Here is a 24,786-nt window from a genome sequence, read left to right as displayed (position 1 = left end):
ATGCAACAGCAGCACAATAGCAGGCATTATGGGAAATAGGTGGAGTATTTTAAATGCAGTAAGTGTGATACTAGTCATTGGAGTTTATATCTTAAATTGTATGTGCTGGATATTATAATATAATATGATATAATCCTGCGAGTCTCAATAGTCTGTAACCCAGATATGCACAAAACAAGCTTGTAAAATAAAGCGACTTTCCTTTGATTCTAAAGTTACAAGATAGTCTGGGAAAGTGTGGCACAATGAAACGCAGCGAACAATGAAATGAATAAAGGAAAAGTCGATTATAAAAGTGATGTAACCAAAAACCCATGGCGACTACAACAGTCTGAGAAAGAATAACTATAGGTGAGGGCTTGGCTGCTGATACAGTATACAGTAAATAAGGTAATGGTAAAGGAATATCCATCTCTGCTGTATTACACTCTGTGCTGAAAAGAGGGATTGTTAATGTAACATTTGATCACAAAGCTGTGGTGCATTGTGGGTGAATGAAGTAATGACAGAAGAAGCATCAAGTGATCAGCAGGATAAAAGGCAGAGAGGCAGCGTCTCATCACACCAGCTGATCCTGAAAAAGGTCAGTGTACTAAAGAGCTTTCATTCAAATTATAATTATTAATATTACTTATTCAATTTCAGTATTATCAAGAGCTGTGTGTGTGGAATTGTAGATTTTATTTTGATTAACTTCTTAATTGCTTTTGACTCCTAGTAATGAGGAGGTTAATGTGTCAGATAGTTTTTAAACCTTTTTGCTCCTGTGTAACGGCAGGTCCAACTACCTCATCATCATCATCATCACCATCACCATCATCGTCACCATGAAGGTGCTCGGTGTGTGTCTCACACTCTGCAGCCTCCTGACCCTGAGTCGAGCCGTCCCGCTCAACTCCACCGACCTGCGCCCCAAGCACGCGGGCCTCTGCGAGTACGTCCGGCTGCAGTGTTACCACGACGGCGTCGGAGCTTTCTGCCCCACGTGCGACACCGACGGGAATTTCCTCCCGCAGCAGTGCTGGCCCTCGAGCGGGTACTGCTGGTGCGTGGACGTCCTGAGCGGAGAGGAGATACCGAGCACGCACAGCCCGCTGGGAAGCGGACATCACTGCGGTGAGTTTAATCTCAACATAAAAAGCTTTATTTGCAGGACTGAGCTCGTGGGAAGTGGAGGAATGCACCTACATACATTTAATCAAGTAGTGTACAGGTTGGAGGAATATGTCCTTTCATATAAATACTTAACTTTCAGAGGCAGATGTTGGACTTTTTACCTCATTTACCTCGGTTGGTAGTTACTGTGAAGATCAAGACTTTGCCAAAAGAACAAATGAGCAGCTTATGAAATATGAATAGATTAAACTCTCTAACTACATAAAGTATTTAAACTAGATATAAAATGCTACTTACATCTTAATGCATCAGTAATAATCAACTATTGCAATATAACTCATTCTGTTGCCTATATTTTTCTGCTAACACGTTTGTGCTTAGGTCACTATGAAGGCAGAACTTTTACTTCTACTGGAGTATATTTTATAGTGTGGTATTGCTACTTTTACTTAAGTAAAAATAGTTCGTTTGCATTGTGGGAAATATTTGAATTTTAATCATTTAAAGTTCACTGACTTTAGGTAGAGCTGCACAATCATCACAATCCTTTATTTTGCTCAGTGGTCTCATCATTAACTCAGAGTTTATCAACACAGGAGCAAGTTTTAAATGGAGTCTGGCGCCATCTGGTGGCAGAGTCGACAGAGCAAAGCATGATGGCAATTTCAAATGCATTGTTTAATGTTTCTACAAATGATTAAAAATAAATAAGAAGACTACCACATAAAAACAAGTTGATTCAAATGTATAAACCTTTAAATCAACATAAGAAATAACATTTTCTAAAACTTTCTCAAACTTAAGTGAATTGAAATAATGCAGAATCAAAATGGTGATTGCAGGTATTAAAATATTAATTGTGCAGCTGAGTAAACTGTGTAAAATATGTTCTTGCAGGCAGTGAATACTACTGCCCCAAAGGCTGGACCTACTTTGGAAAAAAGTGTTTCACCTTCATCGACAGCCCGAAGACGTGGACCGAAGCCGAGGTGAGGTCACACACTGACGACTTCACACTTTTCATACATTCAGTCATGTTGTGATGGGAAAACTCTTTCTTCTCTTGTTGCCTCCAGATTTACTGTCTGTTTGAAGGAGCCAACCTGGCGTCAATCCACTGCTACGAGGAGAGTCACTTTGTCATGTCTTTGACCAGAGGAGACACCAACAGCTTCCCCCAAACCTGGATCGGGGGCTTCAGTGCCGTACATGTATGAAATCCTTTGGTCTAATTGATATAATTACCTATACCATTACACTTGGATATTATGGTATTGACTTTTTCGGGATCTCCGAGAGGAATATTTTACAGTTGACCAATACATTTTATGTAATGTAATTAACTAAATCCTGCAAATATTTATCTTAATTTGTTAAATAAACTGTCAGCTGTGCAATGTATTGATGTATGATTCTCTGTGTGTATCATCCACAGTCCGGTTTTTGGATGTGGAGTGACGGCTCCAAGTTTCACTATGAAAACTGGCACCATGACCACAGCTCTGATGGTCCGGACAAGGCCTGCCTGAAGATTAATTATAAATGTAATTAACTGTACACACACACACACACAGTTACATCCAAACTCTTAATATACTTTAATCTCATCTTAACCTCAGCTTCAAGTGTTGAAAACACATACTAGTATATTATAGGGGTAAACAGTTGTCTGACCTAAAGGAACAAGGATTCAGTCACATCCTTTATGGGCGGGGCTAACGTTGCAGAAATCACACCAATGTGCATCAGAGTCAGATGGATTAGAACAAATAGTGAATGTCTGTCTTTTGTTTTGCAGATGACTTGAAGTGGTACTACGAATCCTGTACCGAGTCTCTCCCTTTTGTTTGTTCCAAGAAGATATGAACTCAGACCTGACGATCAAACATCCGGTTCAGGTCACAGGTGCTCTACCTAACAGTTTGAGTTATATTCCTCTCTAAAATGTTTCTTCTCTTGCTTGTTTTTGTTGAATATGATCGATAGGTTTTATACACACAGCTTTTAGCGGGTGAGTGTGAATATCTGGGTCAGCTTGACCTGCTTTTGTATAACATATAAACAATCCTGCAAGAATTGTAAGAAATACATTATTATATCAATAAATAATTGCACAACACTTTAACTGGGATATAGTGAAAGTTTGTGTCACAAAAAATGAAATTACAAGTTTCTACATGTGTGTTGTAAACATGAAATATGAATGGTAAAGTACATTAATAGTAGTTTGTGTGTTGAGGCCTGTGATTTCACAACGTTCCCCTTTGGACTCAAACTAATTTCAGTTGCTTCATCGTCCTAAATTCCCAATTGTGACCCACTGAAATGTTCTCTGAAAAACAATACTCACCGTGTCCTCAGAGACAAATTATTACTCATAATAACAACATGTTCAAGGGAATATTACAGTGAGCACTGAAGTCACTGAATCCCATCGTTACATCATCATCACTGCTGTTTTTCTCTTCAGATATGGGAACAATTTAACGATCAATTCATTTTAGTGTGAGCAGCATCAAACATGTTCACATACTCTGACTAAATAAAAACTATCACAGGTGGTGGATATGACCATCATTAAGTAAATCAAGGACAGCACATTCCCCGAACCAGGACTTTAGAAATACTGGAATCATGAGTCAGGAAGCTCCGGGTCATTTCATACGGCCAGGGATTAAATTGTGATTGAGAAATAATGAATCCTTTGTTTATTTAGATTTTTCATTTTACTTAATCTAAATCTAGAATCTGACTAAAAATGTTAAATTTTTGAAAAACTGAATGTAAAGTTCCCCAGCTTGTCAAAAAAAGACAATTTTCTGATAAAGTACAGAAGACACGATCTCAGTGGCCTTAAGCCAAGACCGTGTGAAGAAAGAACTAATATAAATTTAAATTATGTTAAGCCACTCGTCTAGCCAGGATAACTCTTTTGAAATTCATCCTACACAAACAGTTTCTGCAGCCACTGGATTTGTGTTTGTGAAAACATCTCAAAACCAACAACAACTGTCCTTGTGGATGACAGCACAGATTGAAAACCAAAAATGGTCAAAGTGGAAACTTCTTTTGCACATATGTTCAGCACATTGTGACTTATCAGGAAACTCAGTCCTTTTGCCCTTTTGTTCCTTCACAAACTTCGTATCGACCGTGTGACTCAGGGTGGGTAAACTGCCCCAGCAGTTACTGGCCAGTTGTAGCAGATCAATACAAGCGGGGGAAGGACAGTCACTGACCCAGGGAGGCGAAGGATAAATACCTGCTCAAATCAGCATCAGGGGCAGAAAGAGGAGCGAAGGCACAGTGAAGACCAGAGTTTGACAAGAGCAACATCACTGAGCTTGGACCATGAGGACGCTGCTGTTGCTGTATCTGTGCGTGTACGTCGCCTGGGCGCAGGATAATCTGGACTATGACGACTATGACGTGAGTGTGTTCACATGAGTTTTCTAAACTTTAGTAATTCTATCAGACTGATCATCAAAGAAATGTACAGACCCTATTACCCGTGAAACCTCCAGAATATTCCACTTGAATATTTTAGAGTAAATATTTTTATTGCATCATCGAACAGGTGGAAACATACAAGTCTTTTTATTTGCCTAAATTAAAAAATTTAATGCGGAAAAAGTGTAAATTTGTGAATTTACAATATAAATGACACTGGTCGTTAAATAAACATGAAATGTCAGATTATATTGGGTTTTTTTTTCTACCCGCTAAATTCAAAGTCTGAATTAATTCATTATTTAAATTTAAACCATAATTTGATATTACGATTATAACGCATTTTTGTTTTAAAAAAAATTATGTTTGAATTCACGGATGCTTTTTATGACAGTAACATTTTATTTCATTCACTGAATTCATTTTATTTTCATATAGTAAAAGTTTTATTTATTTATCCGTTAAGAAAAAAAAATCAAAAAGGTGTTTTTTAAAGAAAAATACTTTGATATAGTGATTTTGATTTTGGCCACTATCTTTATCATTCACCTTTTTTTTTTTTAACATGTCAGTGTTTACATGTACAGTAATTATACATTTGGATTTGTATCTTCAAATATATTCACAACACTTTTCTATCATCTCACGCAGGACGCCACGGGCTTACCACGGAATAAAACAGTACGTATAACAACTTTACTTAAATGATTAGATTTATGTAATATATCTTATTTCATTTGATTAAGTTTTTTGTTATTCATGTCTCTGCCCAGGGAGCGTCGGTAGATGCTCGTGGTCATCGTCCACTACAGAGGGGCAGAGACAGCTACAACGCCAACCGCTATTCCCCGCCGCCCGTCAGCGGCCGCGGCAGGTACATTCCCTAGATTCCTTGTTCTCAAAGGGCGGGAAGATGCTTCTGTTATTATTTCTGATGCACCTCTTCTTGAGGTGGTGCTAATATCGTTAACATACTAATGTTATGTAGCTGATCATTCGATTTGATTGTAAAATCAAAAACTACAGCTGTCAGATAAATGTGCAAGTAGCTCATTGATTTGACTAAATGTAGCTGCAGCAGTGCGAGGCTGGTTTAAAAATGAAGACATGGCAGTGTCTCTTATGGGTGTCCCGGTTTGTGTCCAGGTATCGTGGCCGTCCCACCGCCGCTCCGACCGGACAACAGGTGCAGGAGAGGGAGGAGCAGCCGGAGGCCGGAGGATGCACACACGCCTCAGATGAGATGGTAGGAGGGTCACCCGAACACCCGAACACCCGAACACCCGACCACCCGACCTCTGCTTTCAGCTTTTACATGTTTCAGCTCAGTAACTGCCAACTACATGGTTGTTCAATTTCTGCTGACCATTTTCAAAAGCATATAGTTTTCTAGACGCCTTCATTCAAGGACGCTTTGGTTTCAATTATTTATATGTTTATATATAGAGATTTTTTTGTCCTTTTGACTGAGACCAGACACCAACCCTTTTAATTAGATGAAACAACCCAGTTCACAAAATCTGGACTCTCCATTGGTAGAGGTTTGATTTATTTCTTTATGTCTTTATTTGGATTCCCATCAGCTTCCACACAGTGCTCGCTACTCTTCCTGGAGTCCACACACAAAAACAACAAATAAAACCAACAATTATTAATGTCACACTATATCAATAAAACAGGAAAAAACACAACAAGCCCTAACAGAGTAAATAACTCTACATGAAAACAGTAAATAACACAAGTGTACTAATGTATTTCAGTCAGTGAAGGGCAGGAGACTAACCAGAGATTTTCATGTCCACCAGGGTGTTTTGTGTCCAACTGGCTGTGAGCTGAAGACCACACTGCAGAAGCAAGAGAGGAACGTCAGGACGGTAAATTAAACTGAGCCACTGAATGATTTTAGAGACGGTTGATTTGTGTTCAATGCTTGTCACTAGTGGATCTGTAGGGACCACAAATCAGTTTATATAATCAATTGGCTGAATATAATTGCTGTTGTCATTGAGAAAAAAACAATGGGGTCGACCTGTTGTACTTTTACTTATTTGCATCTGTCTTTCACAGATCGTTAATGAACTCAAGCCTCAGGTGGACGATTTGTCCAGATCCTCCAACAACATCTTCAACTACGTCAACAGCATGTCCAGCTCTCTGAGGGAGAGGCAGAGAATCATCACCGGTGAGACCAATGAAAGAACTCATGTTTGTTTTGTTAGATACATGATGATGGTAGATAGTTGTTTCAAGTTAAACTGGAAAATCAGACCGGCACTTTTAAATTCTTTAAATCGTACCTCTAAAATCTACAGATTTATTGGGTAACAAATATATATATATATATATATTAATTATGTGCAAAAAAAAAAGATTATTTTGTTCCAAGATTAGGTGTAACTCTCTTTGAGGTAGTGCTTTTTGTAAAGGTTGTTAATCTGCTTTGTTAACCTGAGGTTTAGGTAAGAGTTAATCTATGACAACATAAGTGGTTATTGAATGCATAGAAGAGTAGAATGCGTTATTTTTTGATGGACCTGCTCTTCCTAAAGATCCATATGTCTGTGGATAAAAGGAAGTTAAATCTAGTCTGTAAAAACATGTTTTAAAAAAAATAAAAACTCTTAAAAGTCATGTACCTAATATCAGTGTTATCTCTCTCCCCCATAATTTCCCCGTCAGACAACAGCAGGGTGGTGGGTCAGTACACTGACAGTGTGGAGGAACAACATGCCTACATCAAGGAGACGGTGGACACTGTCTTCCCTTCCAACATCAGAGTCCTGCAGGTAAATGTTTGAAAGTGGCAGTTATCCCTAATCACAGCCACATCCAAACATGATTATTAGGAGTAGTAGTATTCCTTGTCAAAACAAATGACATCACTTGAAAGTAATCACCTGATCAGAGAAGCTGGTGTATCCAATCTTAAAGACGACAAACATCCATCCTGAATGTAATGTCTGATCTGTTGTGACTGCAGGGAGTCCTGGACAAGATCAGGCTGAAAATCCAGAAGCTGGAGAAGGCAATCCAGGTCCAGAGGGAGGGGTGCACAGAGCCCTGCAAGACCAAATGTCCCATACCTGTGGTGTCTGGTAAGTGTTGTTCATCCTTTGTGGATATTCAATATCTATAAGCTATTTCATGGACATCTGGTCCATCATAACCTTGTTTTGGACCAAAGTATTGGCCATTGGTCTTAAGAATGGAAAAAATAACCAATATCGCCATCTTTGGGGCCCATTAGTAGCAGGTTTAGAATAGAAATCAATAAAGCTCTTACCTCACACCACCTCTTCTCTTGTGTGACTCAGGTAAGGAGTGTGAGGATATCTTCCGTCGTGGAGGAAAAGACTCCCAGATGTACCTGATCCAGCCTGACGCCTTCTACCCGCCATACAAGGTCTTCTGTGATCAGTCCAGCCAAAATGGAGGTGAGAGGATAATTCAGTTTTAGTTTGCTTTACTTTCTGAAATACCTTGGAAGTTGTCAGGAGACATTTCAGTGTTTTCAAGAGAACTTGTCTTATTTTCCCAGGATGGCTTCTCATCCAGAGCAGGCTTGATGGCAGTGTTGACTTTGGCCGACGCTGGGACAATTATCGTCGTGGATTCGGCAACATCGCCTTTGATGTTGGCAAGGGTCACTGTGAGACTCCCGGTAAGACAATCCGAAACAAGAATTTTACCACTGGCACAATGAGTGGAAACCATTACATGATCTAAGACATCTTGATTTAGCATTTCCTTAATTTCAGCTGTGACATGTATACTCATATTCATTATTATTACGGTAATTTGTGGCTGACTGTCACGTGTTTCTCCTTGGTCATGTGACAGGTGAATACTGGCTAGGAAATGACCGCATTAGTCAGCTGACCAAGATGGGCCCCACTGAAGTTCTGATTGAGATGGAGGACTGGACAGGAGCCAAGGTGAGTCCTAAGGTTTCATTTAAATGATACATTGATTAACAGAAAATTCATCAGCAGCTGTTGCCAAACATGATCTTGTTTATGGTTCTCAAATGTAGAGCTTTGAGACTTTTCCTTGTCTGATGCAGTAGCAAAGTGAATATCATTAATTTTTTAGCCTGTTCATTAAACTAATGACGTAATTTTGGGCGTGAGGAAAATTATGATGAATTTTCACTATTTTCTTACATTTTTTAGACCAAAAAGTTTGTAGTTTAGTGACAGCCCTAAATAGAAATGAAAATAAAAATGAGTCTAAATGTGTTAATAACAAATTCACACACTTTGCATCATTTGAATAATTTAATTCCAACCGGTGAATTTAAAAAAAAAAAGTGTCAAATTGTGGATGTTTCACTTTGGGATGAAACTCAGTGTCAAATGGTATCTGTTATCATTTAGGTCCACGCCCAGTACCGCCAGTTCACTATCCAATCAGAGACATCCAACTACGTGTTGGCGGTTGATGGTTACTCCGGTACAGCTGGCAACTGTTTCCTGGACGGATCCCTGCAGCTCTTTGGTGAAAACCGCACCATGACCATACACAATGGCATGATGTTCAGCACCTATGACAGAGACAACGACAACTGGTAGGTGTTCTCTCTGTGTGTGATAAAAAACAGTACATCTAGTAATGCAGTATATGAAGATCAAAATATGTAATTTGTCATTTCCCTAACTACATACCAATGAGTAAGTCCTGTATGAGACATTATGCTAACTTTATGAACAATGTACCATATATAGTCTCCAACTCTTCAGGGTGAAAAAACATCATAATATAGGAATTCATAAAAAATAGCATAGTAACATAAAACATTTCATAGTGTGATGAAAATATTAAAAGAAATGTTGCAGTATACTACGTCATAAACAATGTCATAGTATAGAAAGTTATAAACATGTAATAGTAATTCATGGAAATTAGTATAGTATGTTAAGTTAAAAAATGTCATAGAATAGAAAGGATTAACAAAATGCCATAATATAGTAAGTCATAAAAATTTTATAGTATGGTAAATTATAAAAATAAAATCTATATTTGTATATCTTCTATAATGTAAGACATAAAAATGTCCTGGCCCAAATATTCCAAAACATTTTCTTTCAAGGAAAGAAATGATCCAATTTAAGCCGGTTCTTCTCCAGAAGAAGTTGTTAAATAAAAGTTTCAGGTGCAGCACATCACACTCACACCTTTTTGTCCTTGTTTGCTTGAACCAGGCTCCCCGGTGATCCCTCCAAACAGTGCTCCAAGGAGGACGGAGGTGGCTGGTGGTACAACCGCTGCCACTCGGCCAATCCCAATGGGAGATATTACATCGGTGGAGCATACACGCGCCAAATGGCCAAGCACGGCACAGATGATGGCATGGTCTGGATGAACTGGAAGGGGAGCTGGTATTCACTCAAGGCCATCAGCATGAAGATCAGGCCTTACTTTGCCTCCAGATAAACAAGATGGAGAATGTCAACACATAACACACAGTGAACTGGCAAAAAAAGAAACACCAAAGTAAATCCAACAAGAGTTGAATCCAGGGCAACTGGACTTGGTTATAGATTTCCTCTCTTCCAAGAGGCGTCTTCAGCTCTGAAAGAACCAAACCAAAAAAACAAAATGTCCCAATAGGGCTTTGGGTTTAATGAACCACCAGAACATCAAAAACTTTGTAATGTTGAACTCATACTGATGTGTTTCTTTATTTTGGCTGTAGCCTGTTGGTTAGGGACATGCACATTTAACACGACTCAGTCTGGATAGTGTGTGTGAAAGAAATGAAGATGAAGAAAATCTACTTTAAAAAGTTACTTGCAGCATTAAGCTCATAAAATTAAAAAATAAAAGAGGAGAAGAAAAAAAATTGTCAGATAAACTCTGATACGATAACCTGATGGGTTGTAAGTGAACGTGCTGTGATCTGTCCTTTCTTGTTATGTGTGACGTTTTCAGAGTGCACTACTAGGATGAGTTGATCCCAACTGTCCTCTGCTACTCAATAAATACACTGAGGAACATACTTTCTGTCTGGTCTGCTTGTTGTTTTACTGAACTTCAGGAAGCCATGAGTATCATTGTGTAAAGAGATAAAAACAATGTAATAGGACATTATAATAATGGAAAGTACATTAAGTCATGAAAAAATGCCACAGTATACTTATTCATAAAATGCCATACTATGAGAAGTCAAAATTAGCATAGTATACTATGTTAATTAGTATAAAAGTGTATAAAATGTATATTTACATTGTATAACAGTTAAAATTATAGAACAGTTTAGTAGATTATACGTCGAACTAAAGTCAGTTATAAAAATATCATAGTATAGTAAATTATAGGGGTTGTTGTAGTATAGTGATTCGTGAAAAAATGTCATAGAATAGAAAGAAAAAATGTTAATATATAGTAAGTCATTGAAAAATGTCATAGTATAAAAATAAAACTCAAAATGTCACGATATAGTCATTTTAAAAAACGTAATACTACACAAAGTAATGTCAAACTATTTTACATGCTTAACACATTAAACCTATTTTACATAGTTAAATAAGTTATAAAAAAATGTCATTCTATTGTAACTTGTAAAAATGTCATAGTATGTTAAGAAATACATTTTGTGAAATTCCTAACTCAAGTCTTCCAGTTTAAATAAGCGTGGTAAGTAAAAAATTTTAAAAAAACAATCTTCTTTTGAGTATATAAACAAAATGATTTAGAGACGTTTTTTGTTTTTTGGAGCCCACTCGTTTGTAAATATAAGTTTGAAGTGCAGCACAGCACACTCACAACTTTTTTCATTGTTTTCTTGAACCAGGATCACCAGTGATCCCTGCAAAAAGTGGTCCAGGGAGGATAGACGTGGCTGATGGTACAACCACTACCACTCGGCCATTCCCAATGGGAGATACTACATCGGTGGAGCATACACGCGCCAAATGGCCAGGCAATGCACAAATGATGGTGTGATGTGGATGAACTGGAAGGGTAGATGGTATTCGCTCAAGGCCATCAGCATGAAAACAAAAAGTAGGATGTCAACACATAACAGACAGTGATCTGGCAGAAAAAGAAACATCAAAGTAAATCCAATGACATTTGAATAAAGGGCAAATTGATAGTGTAGTTATATATATTAAGGCAGAAAATGTTGTGAAAACATAATAGTAAGGAAAATAAGTCATATGATAATAAGGTGTAAGAAGTATAAGAAAACTAATAGTATAGTAAGGAAAGAACGACATAAGGCGTAAAATGTCATAGTATAGCAAGGCATAAAAAGTCATGGTATAGTTAGGCATGAAAAGTCATAGTATTGTAAGGCATAAAAGGTCATAATAATTCATAGTATAGTATGTCATAGTATTGTAAGGCATAAAAAGTCGTAGTATAGTGAAGCACAAAACGTCACAAAAAGTTAGTATAGTAAGGATAAGTAGTCATAAAAAGACATTATATAGTAATGCATAAAAAGTCATAAAAAGTCATAGTATTGTAAGGCATAAAAAGTCATAAGATAGTAAGTCATAAAATATTAAAAAGGCTTGGTATAGAAAAAGCAAAAAAAGTCATAGTATAGTGAGGCATAGAAAATAATAATACAGTAAGTCATACAAATACATAACATAGTATGACATAAAAAGTCATAGTATAGTAAGGCATGAAAAGTCATAAAAACTCATAGTATAGTAATGCATAAATAGTAAAAAAAAAGTCATAGTATAGCATGGCAAAAAAAGTCAAAAAAAAGTCATCGTATAGCATGGCATAAAAGGTCATAGTATAGCATGGCAAAAAAAGTCAAAAAAAAGTCATCGTATAGCATGGCATAAAAAGTCAGAGTATAGCATGGCAAAAAAAGTCATAAAAAAGTAATAGTATAGTATGGCAAAAAACTGCAAGAAAATCATAGTATAGTATTGCTAAAGAAGTCATAGTATAGTATGGCTAAAAAAGTTATAAAAAAAGTCATAGTATAGCATGGCATAAAATGTCATAAAAAAGTCATAGTATAGCATGGCAAAAAAAGTCATAAAAAAGTCATAGTATAGCATGGCAAAAAAAAAGTCATAGTATAGCATAGCAAAAAAAGTCATAGTATAGTAAGGTATAAAAACTCATGAAAAAGTCATACTATAGTAAAACATAAAAAGTCATAGTATGGCATGGCAAAAAAAGTCATAGTATAGTAAGGCATAAAAAGTCATTAAAAAAGTCATAGTATAACATTGCAAAAAAATGTCATAAAAAAGTCAGTGTAGTTAGGCATAAAAAGTCATGGTATAGTAAGGCATAAAAAGTCATGAAAAAGTCATAGTATAGCATGGCATAAAAAGTCATGAAAAAGTCATAGTATAGCAAGGCAAAAAAAGTCATAAAAAAGTCATAGTATAGTAAAACATAAAAAGTCATAGTATGGCATAGCAAAAAAAGTCATAAAAAAGTCATAGTATAGCATGGCATAAAAAGTCATGAAAATATCATAGTATAGTAAGGCATAAAAAGTCATAGTATAGCATGACATAAAAAGTCATAAAACAGTCATATTATAGCATGGTAAAAAAAGTCATAGAATAGCATGGCAAAAAAAGTCATAAAAAAGTCATAGTATAGCATTGTAAAAAAAATCATAAAAAGGTCATAGTATAGCATGGCAAAAAAAGTTACAGTATAGCATGGCAAAAAAAAATCACAGTATAGCAAGGCAAAAAAAATCATAGTATAGCATGGCAGAAAAAGTTATAAAAAAGTCATAGTATGTCATGGCATAAAAAGTCATTGTATAGTAAGGTATAAAAAGTCATAGTATAGCATGTCATAAAAAGTCGTAAAAAAGTCAGTATAGCATGGCATAAAAAGTCATAAAAAAGTCATAGTATAACTTGGCATAAAAAGTCATAAAAAAGTCATAGTATAGCATGGCAAAAAAAAGTCATAGTATAGCATGGCATAAAAAGTCATAAAAAAGTCATCGTATAGCATGGCATAAAAAGTCATAAAAAAGTCATCGTATAGCATGGCATAAAAAGTCATAAAAAAGTCATCGTATAGCATGGCAAAAAAAAGTCATAGTATAGCATGGCATGAAAAGTCTTAAAAAAGTCATGGTATAGCATGGCATAAAAAGTCATAAAAAAGTCATAGTATAGCATGGCATAAAAAGTCATAAAAAAGTCATAGTATAGCATGGCATAAAAAGTCACAAAAAAGTCATAGTATAGCATGGCAAAAAAAAGTCATAGTATAGCATGGCATAAAAAGTCATAAAAAAGTCATAGTATAACATGGCATAAAAAGTCATAAAAAAGTTATAGTATAGCATGGCAAAAAAAAGTCATAGTATAGCATGGCAAAAAAAGTCATAGTATAGCATGGCAAAAAAAAGTCATGTATAGCATGGCAAAAAAAGTCATAAAAAAGTCATAGTATAGCATGGCATAAAAAGTCATAGTATAGCATGGCAAAAAAAAGTCATGTATAGCATGGCAAAAAAATAGTCATAAAAAAGTCATAGTATAGCAAGGTATAAAAAGTCATAGCATAGTATGGCATAAAAAGTCATTGTATAGTAAGGTATAAAAAGTCATAAATAGTTATAGCATAGAAAAAGCATAAAAAGTCATAGTATAACGAGGAATAAAATGTCATAAAAAGTCATAGTATAGTAACGCATAAAAAGTAATTGTCATAGTACAGCTTGGCATAAAATGTCAAAAAAACATCATAGTCTTGCTTAGTCTTGAGCTCTGGAGCTCGCGATGGTGTTGTGTGTCAATAAAATAAATTATTAACTTTAACACAATGAAATTGTCAGTTGTAAGGTTTTGGATGCATCAATTTTCATTTATTAACCTGGTGATAAGAAAATATTTCATTCCAGTAGTCACAACCAAATGGGATTAGAATTTACACAAGTAACAGAATTGTGCAAAATTGTGTGCAACAATTGCCCGATCTACACAATGCGTGAAGAAAAGCCTGCAGTTGGTTGGATATACAGAAATTACTGTATAATGTGCTGAAAGGTATTTTTAAGTGCCTTATTATGGGAGACACAAATAAATAACAGAGGAATAATGAGGAGTGTGTTTTAGTATTCAAAAGTGTGTAGCTATTGAACAGAGGTAATAAGAGCCTTTACCAACATGCAGGAAAGTACATGGTTACTATGTTAAATCTAACATTATGTTCACATCACCAAAAAGTCATTAAAACACTGGAACAATGGTGTTTGAGGTTTGTTTCTTACATAAACAGTCAACATTTCATATTTTACCTTGAAAACATTACAGTACTAGTTTCCAGTACAGCAAAAAAACAGAAGATATTGAAATGTGTTGCATAGCGTAAAGAGTAAAGTGTTATACATTGTGAAATTGCCAAGTTTCAAAGTGCCAATCTTCTCTTACTTCCTCTGTAAACTGTCAACCCCTAGTCAAATCGTTTCATTCCAGATCTACGTAATTATCTACGTCCACATCTGCAGAGTCCTCCAGCAGTTCCTCCAGAACTAGCTGATTCTGTCCAATGTCCTCAAACTGGGTCAACAGCTCTCGCTGGACTGTTGGGATGGTCTTATATTCAGCAGATGGTGCCGGGCCTACATCTACAGGCTGCAGCGTGACACGGGGGATGTCTTTAGGATGCGTAGTACCCTTGCTTCTCTGGTTGAGATTGTTATTTATCTTGTCCATGTCAATTTGAAGCATCTCATAACTGGGATGATTGACAGTGAACGGTAGCGCTGACCGGCAGGACCCATGGCAGGCTCGCAGCTTCATGTCAATGTCCACCTGGTAACATAAGCAATATCGTGAGGACTGGTAATGCCACAAAAAAATAACAAAAATACAAACTATCCGTAAAGAATCAGGAACCCCAAAACAAAATAGTACAAAGAACTGCAATGTACCAGCTAAGATATGAAGCAGTTTTACTGAATAACCAGTAGAGAAGTAAACCAGAGCCAAGAATTGATGTGTTTCTTTAAATGCTTCTATAGCTTCTTATTTTTGACTTGTTGAATTTGTGGTATTTGACAAATTAGCTGAATATCTTTCACACAAGGATCAGGATCAAACCTTATTTAGATTCAGGAAGATTTTAGATAAATAATGATTACATTTGAGGACAAAATTACAGTCAGGCAGGAAGGGAATATAAAGCTTGATGTCATCAGCATAAACATGGACCCTTATGTTAAATTCTGTTCATGGTGAATGTTGCCAAGCATGTACAAGAAAAAAGCAGTGTTCATGTTTGTTTTTCGTTTTGCTTCAATGAAAGGATTAACAAAACCATTTAAACAATTGCAATAACAATGATGCCAACTTTATTCTCAAAACAATGCATCAGAATATTGTCATATGTGATATCAAACAGTGCATGGATTGAGCAATAAATCTTTCTTTGTATCTCATTTGTGAAACCTTGTTTAAGTCCTCTTACGCTCCGGTTTGGATTTTGATCATTTTCAATACCTATGTCATGATGATGATAAAATGAGGGCACTTATATTTACTTACTGCATTTAATTGAAACAACTTCCTAATATGCCTCACCTCAGCTCGATACAAGTCATCAATCTGTTCCTGGATGTTGCCGTGCAGCTCCTTGAGTCGCTGCGACAGACTGGACGATCGTTTCCGTAGCGAGGTGAGATTCCCGGCCAATCCTTCTGCGCGTTCCACAAACTTCAGCTCTGACACTTGAGACAAAATACGGCATTATTTAGTCGGTGTTAGTTTAGTAAGTCTGTCTTTATTTTGTCCAAAACACCGAAAACAAACACAGTCAGTGAGTCTTACTGTATCTGTTGACTATGACTCTCCGGTTGGAGTTGTAGATGTGTGTCATCACTGTCATGGACTTGTCAGCTGCATCTTCATATATCTTTGCCGTCTTACACACCTTCCACAGTTTTCCCTCCACTTCGCTCTCCATCTGCGAGATCAGACCTTGGAGTCTGCAGCCAGAGGGGCATTTCGAAACCTATGGAGGACACCAGGTGATCAGATGTTCCTGAGAGGCTGTTACCACAGTTGGAGAACAATCTGCATTTGCAGAGATATCGTATTAAATAATATATGTATTAAATGTTTGCCATTTGTGATAAGTTGGTCCCAGCTGTTGAAAAGCACACAGAAATGTAATGAATGGGAAAACTGAAAACTCCATATTGTAGGTTGAAAATGTCCCTTACACATATTCTAAAATTACTTTCCTAACCTGAGGGAACAGGATTATAAGCTAATCAATAGCTGCTGATAACCTGCGTTTGCATATTTCTTACCCAGTCATCATCTGAACACAGAGGGACGTCTGATTTCGCTCGACACTGCTTTCTGTGTGTCCGGGTGTGACTGAGGGACTGTCGGCCATCCTTATGTTGCTGCTTCAGCCTCACACACACTGCAGAGAAAAAACAAAACAAGTCAGTTCACCTTCAACCGACCTCTACACAGACATGAAATGGGATTTTTGTGCACATATTTGTTTTGTGTCGTTGGACTTTAATCTTCTTTTATTTATTTTTTTGTAAAAGTTGACATAGACTTTAAAAGCGTTACACCATTACTGACAAACCATTTTTAAAAAACTTGCTTTCATCAGAGTTTGATGCATCTTTCCTTTGGTTTTGATTTCTTTTCATTATTTGTTATTTAATGACACATTAAATAAGGGACATTGTCACGTTAAGTTGGTTAATTTACCTGAATAAAACCCACCATTTATTACAGTGTACCATAAATATTTTTGCAATATCTGTCAGAATAATACAAATACTGCATTTGGTGCAACAGTGAAAATAATAAAAAACATAAATGTGGAAAATGTGTCTTAACATAATATAAATGATTCTACAGTGACAGACAAACATGTACACAAGAGTCTTATGATAACTCACAGTTAATGGTCATTAAATGTTTTTATTTTTATGTGATGTTTTTTTACTTCTTCACAGGAAGATTTCAGTCACTGGTTGAACCACATTGTTAAATTCCCTAAGAGTAAATACAAATCAAATTGTAATACTGTCCTAATTTATAATTTACTTTTCAGAAAGTAACAGGTATTTGGTAAATATATGTGACACAGCATACAGTAGAATTTATGTAGCAACATAATGTAAACCTTTAGCTATAATTGGCTTAAAGGGTCAAACTTTACCTTTATTTTATTATTATCTAAATTATTTAAAACTGTATATGTAATTATTTTTAGAGCAGATGATTTAAACTGTTTCACAACAAAAAATAAACACGGGACAAAATACATTGTCATTTGAAGCCCTGTAACTACACACAGGTGATCTCTCTTTTAATTAGGTACCTTTGCAGTGTCTATTTTTTTTAAATAATTAATTATTTTTTCACTGTTGTAAAACAATAAATGAGACCTTCCACAAACTTGTAGGCACAGGTTTTAAGATAATTTACATTTTTCCTAAGTTTTTTTTGTATCCCAATGGATTACTACTTTACAACAAAATGAAAAAACAAAACACATTATCTGTGTTTTTGTGATTTGTAATGTTGGCTGAAATAACGCCACAAGCCACTGAAGCTGAAGTGAACATTGAATCTTTATTGATCGAGCAGAGTTCAACAAAAAAAAAAAAGGGGAGAACATCAGGTTATTCCAAGAACACTGGTTTGGTAATCCTAACACACAGGTCAATGCCGTTTACACAAATATACACCAACACTGTTTGACTTGATTTTGAAATCCCAGAATGATTTACAGTGTCTGAAACCCCCTTTGCTTTTTGTCCTCAAATATTTATTTACCCTCTTTACCGTTACCTCTCCTGGTTTGCATCCTTTGCTTTCATATTTTGCGACCATATTCTAAATGCGTATAAAAGTGTATATTCGGTGTTATTCGACGAGTTTCCTTTACGTTCCCCTGCTCCGTATCCCATTAAAAAGTATTTGGTCGGATAAACATCCTAACAGTTTTCAGGCTGTAATTGGCCGGTTTGAACGTCACCCAGACAACTCCATTTTCAATCTCATACGGTGTGTTTTTCTCCGGGTCGTAGGAGCCTTTGTAATAAATCCCATTTAAGTTAGCTGACTGGCAGTTGTTGTACCACCACCCGCCCCCGTACATCTCTGCGCAATTCTCCTCCCACTTATCGTTGTCTTTGTCAAAGGTGCTGAATTTCATACCGTTGTGGGACAGAAAAGACGCCATGTCAGACTTAGGCATCACCAGAGCGTCGCCGGCATCGCCAATGTACCCGGACACATGCAGCGCGTAGCCCTCCTCCTCGGAACCAACCCTGATTGTGTACTCAGCACTTGCTACACCTCCTTCCCAATCCTCAAGCTCTACCTTCAGCATGATGTCACTCTGATTAGTCAACAGGTGGAGATTCTGGTTGCCTAGCCAAAAGTCCCCCTTGCCCTGCGCGTTAACTGAGCCGAACCCGTTGCGGTATTCGGCCCAGGTGCGGTTGAAGCTGAGCGCGCCACTCTCTCTCTGCTGGACTAATAACCACCCGCCCATTAGCCCCTCCTGCTGGCAGTAAACCTCCACTACCCTCTTGGAATCGGTGCCGCCGGGTTTGATCTTAAACAGTCCATTCGTTTCCCCTTTGAGGTGGTTCTGGTGGGCTTCAACACAATCTGCGAACAGAGAGGGGCACACCGCAGACCGCGAGTTAGCTTGGACCGGCTGGTTCTTTGGTTGGGCTAGCTGAAACTCACTGCAGTGGTAAAACCGAAATTTTTCCGACAAAATGACTAACATCTGCCCTTTCTCTAATCTGTTTTTGTCAGTCTCCAGCATTTTCCGTTTTATGTTACAAACAAGGCCAAAGCTACTAATGAGGACACTGAAGTCAGGTCCTCTGATATTTCTGGGAATCTGGGGGGTTAACGAGATAAAGAAAACTTTACTTTGGTTAAAAGAACCCATTAAATGTTTTTTTAATCAACCAAAAATCCTCAAGAGTCTGGACATACAGATAAAACAGAAGATGTCTGTCTATCTGCATACAAAAACCCTTTTGTCTTCAGTTCCCACACAGTTTGTCTGATTACACATTGAGCAAAAACATCGCAATAATTGTAGATCTTAACCATTAAACATATCGCACTGACTATGAATGTAAAAATCTTTATGCTCTAGCCACAAACAATAAATACTGTGTTCACCTCATACTTTTAGTATTAGGGCTGACTAGCAAGCTAGCTGATGCTTAAGCATGCTATCTAAATGAAGAGCTTGTAGATTTTACTCCCGGTCTGATGTTTCGGTACCTTTTCCTACATAATCGGCCTGCCGCTCGAAGCGTGTGCTCTTCACACTCCGGGCGTGGAAATCAGGAATGTCGTCCTCTGCAGCGGCTGTGTGGAATGGACCGAGGTCGAACCCAAAACCAGTGCCAAATGGATCCCCGAATCCTCCTTTGGAAACTCCCGTGATGCTTCCCTTGGTGCCGCCAGTGTGGACCGTCTTGCTGGTCAAAGTTGAAGAGGAGGAAGAGGAGGTGGAGGAGGAGGAGGATGCGTGGCCAAGGCTAGGGAAGAGGGAGCTCATCCCTCCCCTGCTGTTGTCTGCCATAGCCTGGCACTCGGGGCCTCCCTCCATCACTTCCTCCGTCCGCTCCACTGGCCCTTCCTTTGTGTGGACAATGACTCTCCTGGTGCTTTTGGTGCAGGTGAGGGTTTTGGAGGACACGTGGTGTGTACTGGGCTGTCCGAAGGCATCAAATCCTCCGCTAAACAAATCACCATCGCCGCGTCCTCCAAGCTCAGTGATGGATTTTGATGACGTGGAGGAGGAAGTGGAAGAGGAGGAGGAGGAGGAACCACCAAAGGTGGATGATGATGTTGAAGATGTAGCTGCAGAATAGGAAGTACCTGGGTCCTTGGAGATGGTTGCTGGGGATGTCACAGATCCTTCCTGCTCCAGGATCAGCTGGACGGTCTCCACCTGAGAAACACGAAAAACTTTAGTATTAGTTTGCGTGGCTCTAGAAAAGGTGGAATAATTAAGGAAATAAAAAGAAGTGATGACGTCTTCGTCAGTCCTTGCCCCAGGATACCTTGCATGAATTACGGGTGCATTTCCCGCTCATTCCTTTGTCTGAGTTCACACTGTATTGGTTTATGCTGTTCTTAGAGGTTCTTCTAACGTGATCGTACTTCTGTCCTCTACAACTGAGGTACAGGAGGACGACCCGGAGAAGTGGCCTGGATAGCAGTAACAAACTAGAGTTTGAGGCCCTGGCTTGGCTGTGTGTCTGCTTTAAGGTAGACATGGTTCGTTCCCACGTTCTTTAACATGAAACATGTCCAGCTTTATGACTCTGGAAGTATTAATAAGCCTTCAAGCTTTTCAAATTGTTCCTAAAACATCTTTAGAAAAGGAAAACACAGTCAACTCCTACAGATGTCAGACAGGAAGTCACACCCATAACGTACAATATATCCGATATCGCAAAATAACGAAGCTTGTAATCCCGAGATAGCGGGATAAAGAAAATATTTGCGAGTATGGCCTTTCTTGGCTTCCGTATAAACACATAAGTGATTTGTATGAATTAAAAACAATAAAGGAAATTGATTAATTAAGTAATCAGTAAAAAATTATAAAATATGTGAATTAAAACTTTCAGAAAATAAGACAAGCTGACAATAAAACCAGACTATTAGGAAGCGCAGCTAAAAAGTCAAGTCAGAGAGACACTGAGGTGCAGGAATATGTTTGGCCTTAAAAACATGTGAACAGTGTGAAAACATTGGGCTCATCCTTAAACAATGACCGACCTTCACTTGGGAAAATTCATGAATGCTGTCGAAACGTGAACGTGTTGCTCACCTCAGGGAACACGTCTTCTCTCTTCTGCGCTGCCACAGAGCCGTGGCTGGACTTGTAGATGCTGTCCACGATGGCTTCCTTTAGCGGGCGGCTCTTCATCACGTACAGCGTCCCCACGGACTCGATGCGCTGAGGTGAGTGGGAGTCCAGCTGGCTGACCTGGGAAATGGACGGAAAGAGGAAGTGGATGGAGTGGCTTCTTACAAAATAATTCAAAACCTTCAGTAAGGATCAGGAGCTGGTGTAACAAAAAGATTTCTTAAATCTGGACTCTGACTCCTGGTTCCTCCAGTGCGGTGGAACCACAGCGTTAGGTCTTTACCTGTTTCTCCAATGTCACGTAGCTCTCCTGGTCCACCTGGTACTCGGTGTAAGTGCTGCAGGATCCTTTGCAGGAACGGAGCTTAATGTCGATGTCCACCTGACGGAGGAGACACAGAGTCAGACATGTGCTTCCTGTGTGTTTACACTCAGGAGTAAACCAAATCACAGCGAGACGAGGTGGAAGCTAGTTGGTGATATAGCAATGGCTAACTTTAGCTAAAGCTAATTATATTTAAATGTAATATAAATAAATTCGGTTTATTTCACATGTGAGTGTAATAAAATGCTATGATGATGGACCATAAAAAACCCAGCTAAACCCCTGCTAAAGCTAAGCTAACTAGCTGAGCAGATCAACAGTAAAAAACTACTATTAAATTACATATTAAATGCATTAAATTGTAAAAGAAATCATTATTTCTTGGTTTACAAAGATACAATTAATTTGTATAATCTGCCTTCCTTTAAATAATCAACATTTTTTTTTTTTTTACAATCTCAACTTGTAAATGTGAACGTGTAAATGTTGGTTTTCGTCACAGTTGCGTCTCCGTACCTCCAGCCTCTGCATCTCCACGACCTGGTCTTTGACTCGATCCTTCAGGGCGGCCAGGATCCTCAGCTGTCTGTCGATCTTGATTTTCAAGTCAGTGATTCTCTGACGCAGATTCTGGGCCAGGTCGTAGTAGCTGTTGTCGCCACCTGGTGGAATATATATTATTTAATCATTTTCATTATTATAATATTGATTATTATTATGGTACTGTCTGTGTAAATACATGTAAATATGTAAATATATATTTTGTTTTATTATAAAAAACAAAGTTTCTCACATGAACGCTATTAAAATATAATTATTATTATGATTGTTGTTGTTTTCATCATTACTATTATTGTATACGATGGACCATACACAAACTGTGTTTTTAAGAGAAACACTAAATGTAAACATCCTTTTAAAATACTATGTATTTCAGTATAAATCAACAACATTGCATAAATGAAATGAAAATGTTTTTTAGACTTCAGGTATTGTATTCGGGTTTAAGTTGAACCTCCCGCTCGCACACACTGACCAGACTCAATGGTGAGTTTGTCCTTCAGGTAGTCGTAGGTCTGTTTGGACACCGTGTCGGCAGAGCGGTGCTTGGCCTTGTACTGATCCAGGAGGTTACGGATCTTCTCGATCCTCTTGAGCATGTTGTGGTCGTATTTATCCATCAGACCCTGGATCCTGCAGCCTGACGGGCATTTAGAGCCCTGATGGAGGACAGAAGAGAGAGAGGGAGAGGCTGCGTTTAGAGGCCGGACTTTTAAATCATTAAGATTGGAGCTCTGGTAAAATGTGGTGAACTTTGTTGATTTGTAGAAGACGCAGGACAAGATAAGAAAAAGAAGCTGTTTACCCATTCATCGGTCGTGCAGAAAGGCCACTCCCTCTGAGAGGCACATTTCTCGGACCTGGTGCCGTGCTCCACCGGACGAGCTCCTCTGGGGTCAATTGCGGCCTAAAGTGAGAGGGACAGAAATCAGTGCCGGTGCAGAGGTCCAGGGCCTTGTTGAACATGGGTCGCTGCAAAAGTGCAGTTCTTATGGGCCAAATGCAAAAACATTGACACCTTTGATTAATAATTAAATAATTAATAATTAAAATAATTAATGTAATTTAAAAAAAAATTGTTTTTCATAAGTGGAAATTGTGATTCAAACACATATAAGCTGGACTGAAACAATTCCATTTTCTAAGACCATGTGAGTTTGGGTGAATTCTATAAAATAAGTACTATTTTGACATAAATTTAGACAAATGTTATTAGAAGGCTGTGTATTATTTAAGTTTATAAACTGATCATTAATAATAATAATTATTATTATAATAATAAAGTTTATTTGTATAGCACTTATAAAGCACAGAAAAGGGGGAATTAACAAACAGCAATTAAAACAAAAGAAAAACAAACATCATATTTATATAATGGGAGAATAAAACACAACATATCAAACATTCATAAAAGCTGTAAGATAAAAGAAGAGAGGGAGGAGATTATAAAGATTAACTTCTCCCCGCTCCTTTTCAGACAAGCCATATTTGCTGGTGTGTTCTCTGAGAATATGGTAAAGTCTATTGGTTACTATATTTTTCAAAATTTTTAAATTTTCATTTGTATTTTTATTTCGTACAGTCACTCTATTGGAATTAAGTCTACGCTGCTGCCTCCATATTGTTTTGTGAGAGAAGTAAGCATGGCTTATAGTAAGAATAACCAAAATTATGAAAGTATGATGCTGTATCAAACTATTAAAAATGTTATTGTTATAATTCTTTATTATTATAATCGTTGTTATTAATAAAAGCAGCTAAACAGGGCAGATAATGATTAGATTAGATTACTTAATGGCCATTTTTATTGGCTAATTTCTATGTTTTAGCATAAAATTTCTTTAGTTTTAGAATAAAAATGGAAAGTTTTTTATGTTTTAGCATAAAAACGTCCATAAAAGACTTTCCTTCCAATCCTTGCTTACAAAAAATGAATCGTTAAAATAAATTTGGAAACATAGTTCTGTGAATAAAGTTTCCATTGTTTCAACAAGTTAGGTCGGATATAGTTGAAATAAAATGGAATATAAAATGTTTTAATGGATAAAAAATTCAATTGTGATCTGATGTGAAACTCACCTGAATTGAAGCCACACAAATGAAACCCAGACAGACGAGGGCGTTGAGTCGTTCCATCTTTGTCTCTGCTGTCCTTCCTCTGAGTGAACGCTGCTTGTCGAATGCTTCTCCGACGCTGCTGTCGGATCATTTGAAGGCTCCTGGTTCAGTCTGACAAACCGGTGACTCATCAGCGTTTGGTAACAACATCCGTCGGGTCAAATCAGAGTTGAGTAACTTCTGCTGCGGACAGCCGATCGATGTGGAGGCTGTTTGTCGTACTGTGTGTGACAGAGTAAACACACTCACTGAACTCCGACTGTCAGATCAGTTCAGTTGCTGCAGGATTTACTGGCATTTGCTACAGAATGTTTTCTCAGGTTAAACAGTGACGCTGACAGTAAAAATTATTATGAGTAATTGAGTAA

The 24,786-nt window shown here is 37.6% G+C and overlaps 4 protein-coding genes across 4 annotated transcripts; 2 read left to right on the top strand and 2 right to left on the bottom strand.

The window, feature by feature from the left end:
- Nucleotides 1–471: 471 nt before the first annotated feature.
- On the top strand, nt 472–4,491 carry eslec (eosinophil lineage-specific marker). The gene is made up of 6 exons (XM_023424145.2): nt 472–583; nt 779–1,116; nt 2,014–2,105; nt 2,193–2,327; nt 2,552–2,660; nt 2,915–4,491. The coding sequence occupies exons 2-6, from the start codon at nt 828–830 to the stop codon at nt 2,980–2,982; spliced, it is 693 nt and encodes a 230-aa protein (XP_023279913.1). The 5' UTR covers nt 472–583; nt 779–827; the 3' UTR covers nt 2,983–4,491.
- Nucleotides 4,405–10,564, top strand: fgb (fibrinogen beta chain). The gene is made up of 13 exons (XM_023424144.2): nt 4,405–4,545; nt 5,218–5,247; nt 5,340–5,440; nt 5,713–5,812; nt 6,372–6,440; nt 6,634–6,748; nt 7,246–7,352; nt 7,547–7,661; nt 7,881–8,000; nt 8,105–8,227; nt 8,407–8,501; nt 8,943–9,133; nt 9,768–10,564. The coding sequence occupies exons 1-13, from the start codon at nt 4,468–4,470 to the stop codon at nt 9,997–9,999; spliced, it is 1,476 nt and encodes a 491-aa protein (XP_023279912.1). The 5' UTR covers nt 4,405–4,467; the 3' UTR covers nt 10,000–10,564.
- Nucleotides 10,565–14,356: 3,792 nt separating this feature from the next.
- Nucleotides 14,357–17,961, bottom strand: LOC147818083 (fibrinogen alpha chain). Its single transcript, XM_087178730.1, has 4 exons — nt 16,835–17,961; nt 16,350–16,533; nt 16,104–16,249; nt 14,357–15,335 (listed from the first exon to the last, which is right to left on the bottom strand). Exons 2-4 carry the CDS (start codon nt 16,483–16,485, stop codon nt 14,988–14,990), a joined length of 630 nt encoding a protein of 209 aa, XP_087034856.1. The 5' UTR covers nt 16,486–16,533; nt 16,835–17,961; the 3' UTR covers nt 14,357–14,987.
- A 148-nt stretch (nt 17,962–18,109) lies between these two features.
- fga (fibrinogen alpha chain) lies at nt 18,110–24,539 on the bottom strand. The gene is made up of 8 exons (XM_023424139.2): nt 24,380–24,539; nt 23,106–23,207; nt 22,776–22,959; nt 22,256–22,401; nt 21,698–21,796; nt 21,376–21,534; nt 19,812–20,487; nt 18,110–19,175 (listed from the first exon to the last, which is right to left on the bottom strand). The coding sequence occupies exons 1-8, from the start codon at nt 24,434–24,436 to the stop codon at nt 18,466–18,468; spliced, it is 2,133 nt and encodes a 710-aa protein (XP_023279907.1). The 5' UTR covers nt 24,437–24,539; the 3' UTR covers nt 18,110–18,465.
- Nucleotides 24,540–24,786: the final 247 nt, after the last annotated feature.

The sequence above is a fragment of the Seriola lalandi genome, unplaced genomic scaffold (genome assembly GCF_002814215.2).
Source record: "Seriola lalandi dorsalis isolate HSWRI2012SDOR001 ecotype SW California unplaced genomic scaffold, Sedor1 jcf7180002054721, whole genome shotgun sequence".
Taxonomy (NCBI): domain Eukaryota; kingdom Metazoa; phylum Chordata; class Actinopteri; order Carangiformes; family Carangidae; genus Seriola; species Seriola lalandi.
The sequence above is the reverse complement of the archived record's forward strand: the minus strand, read 5'-3'. Positions and strand labels throughout refer to the sequence as shown.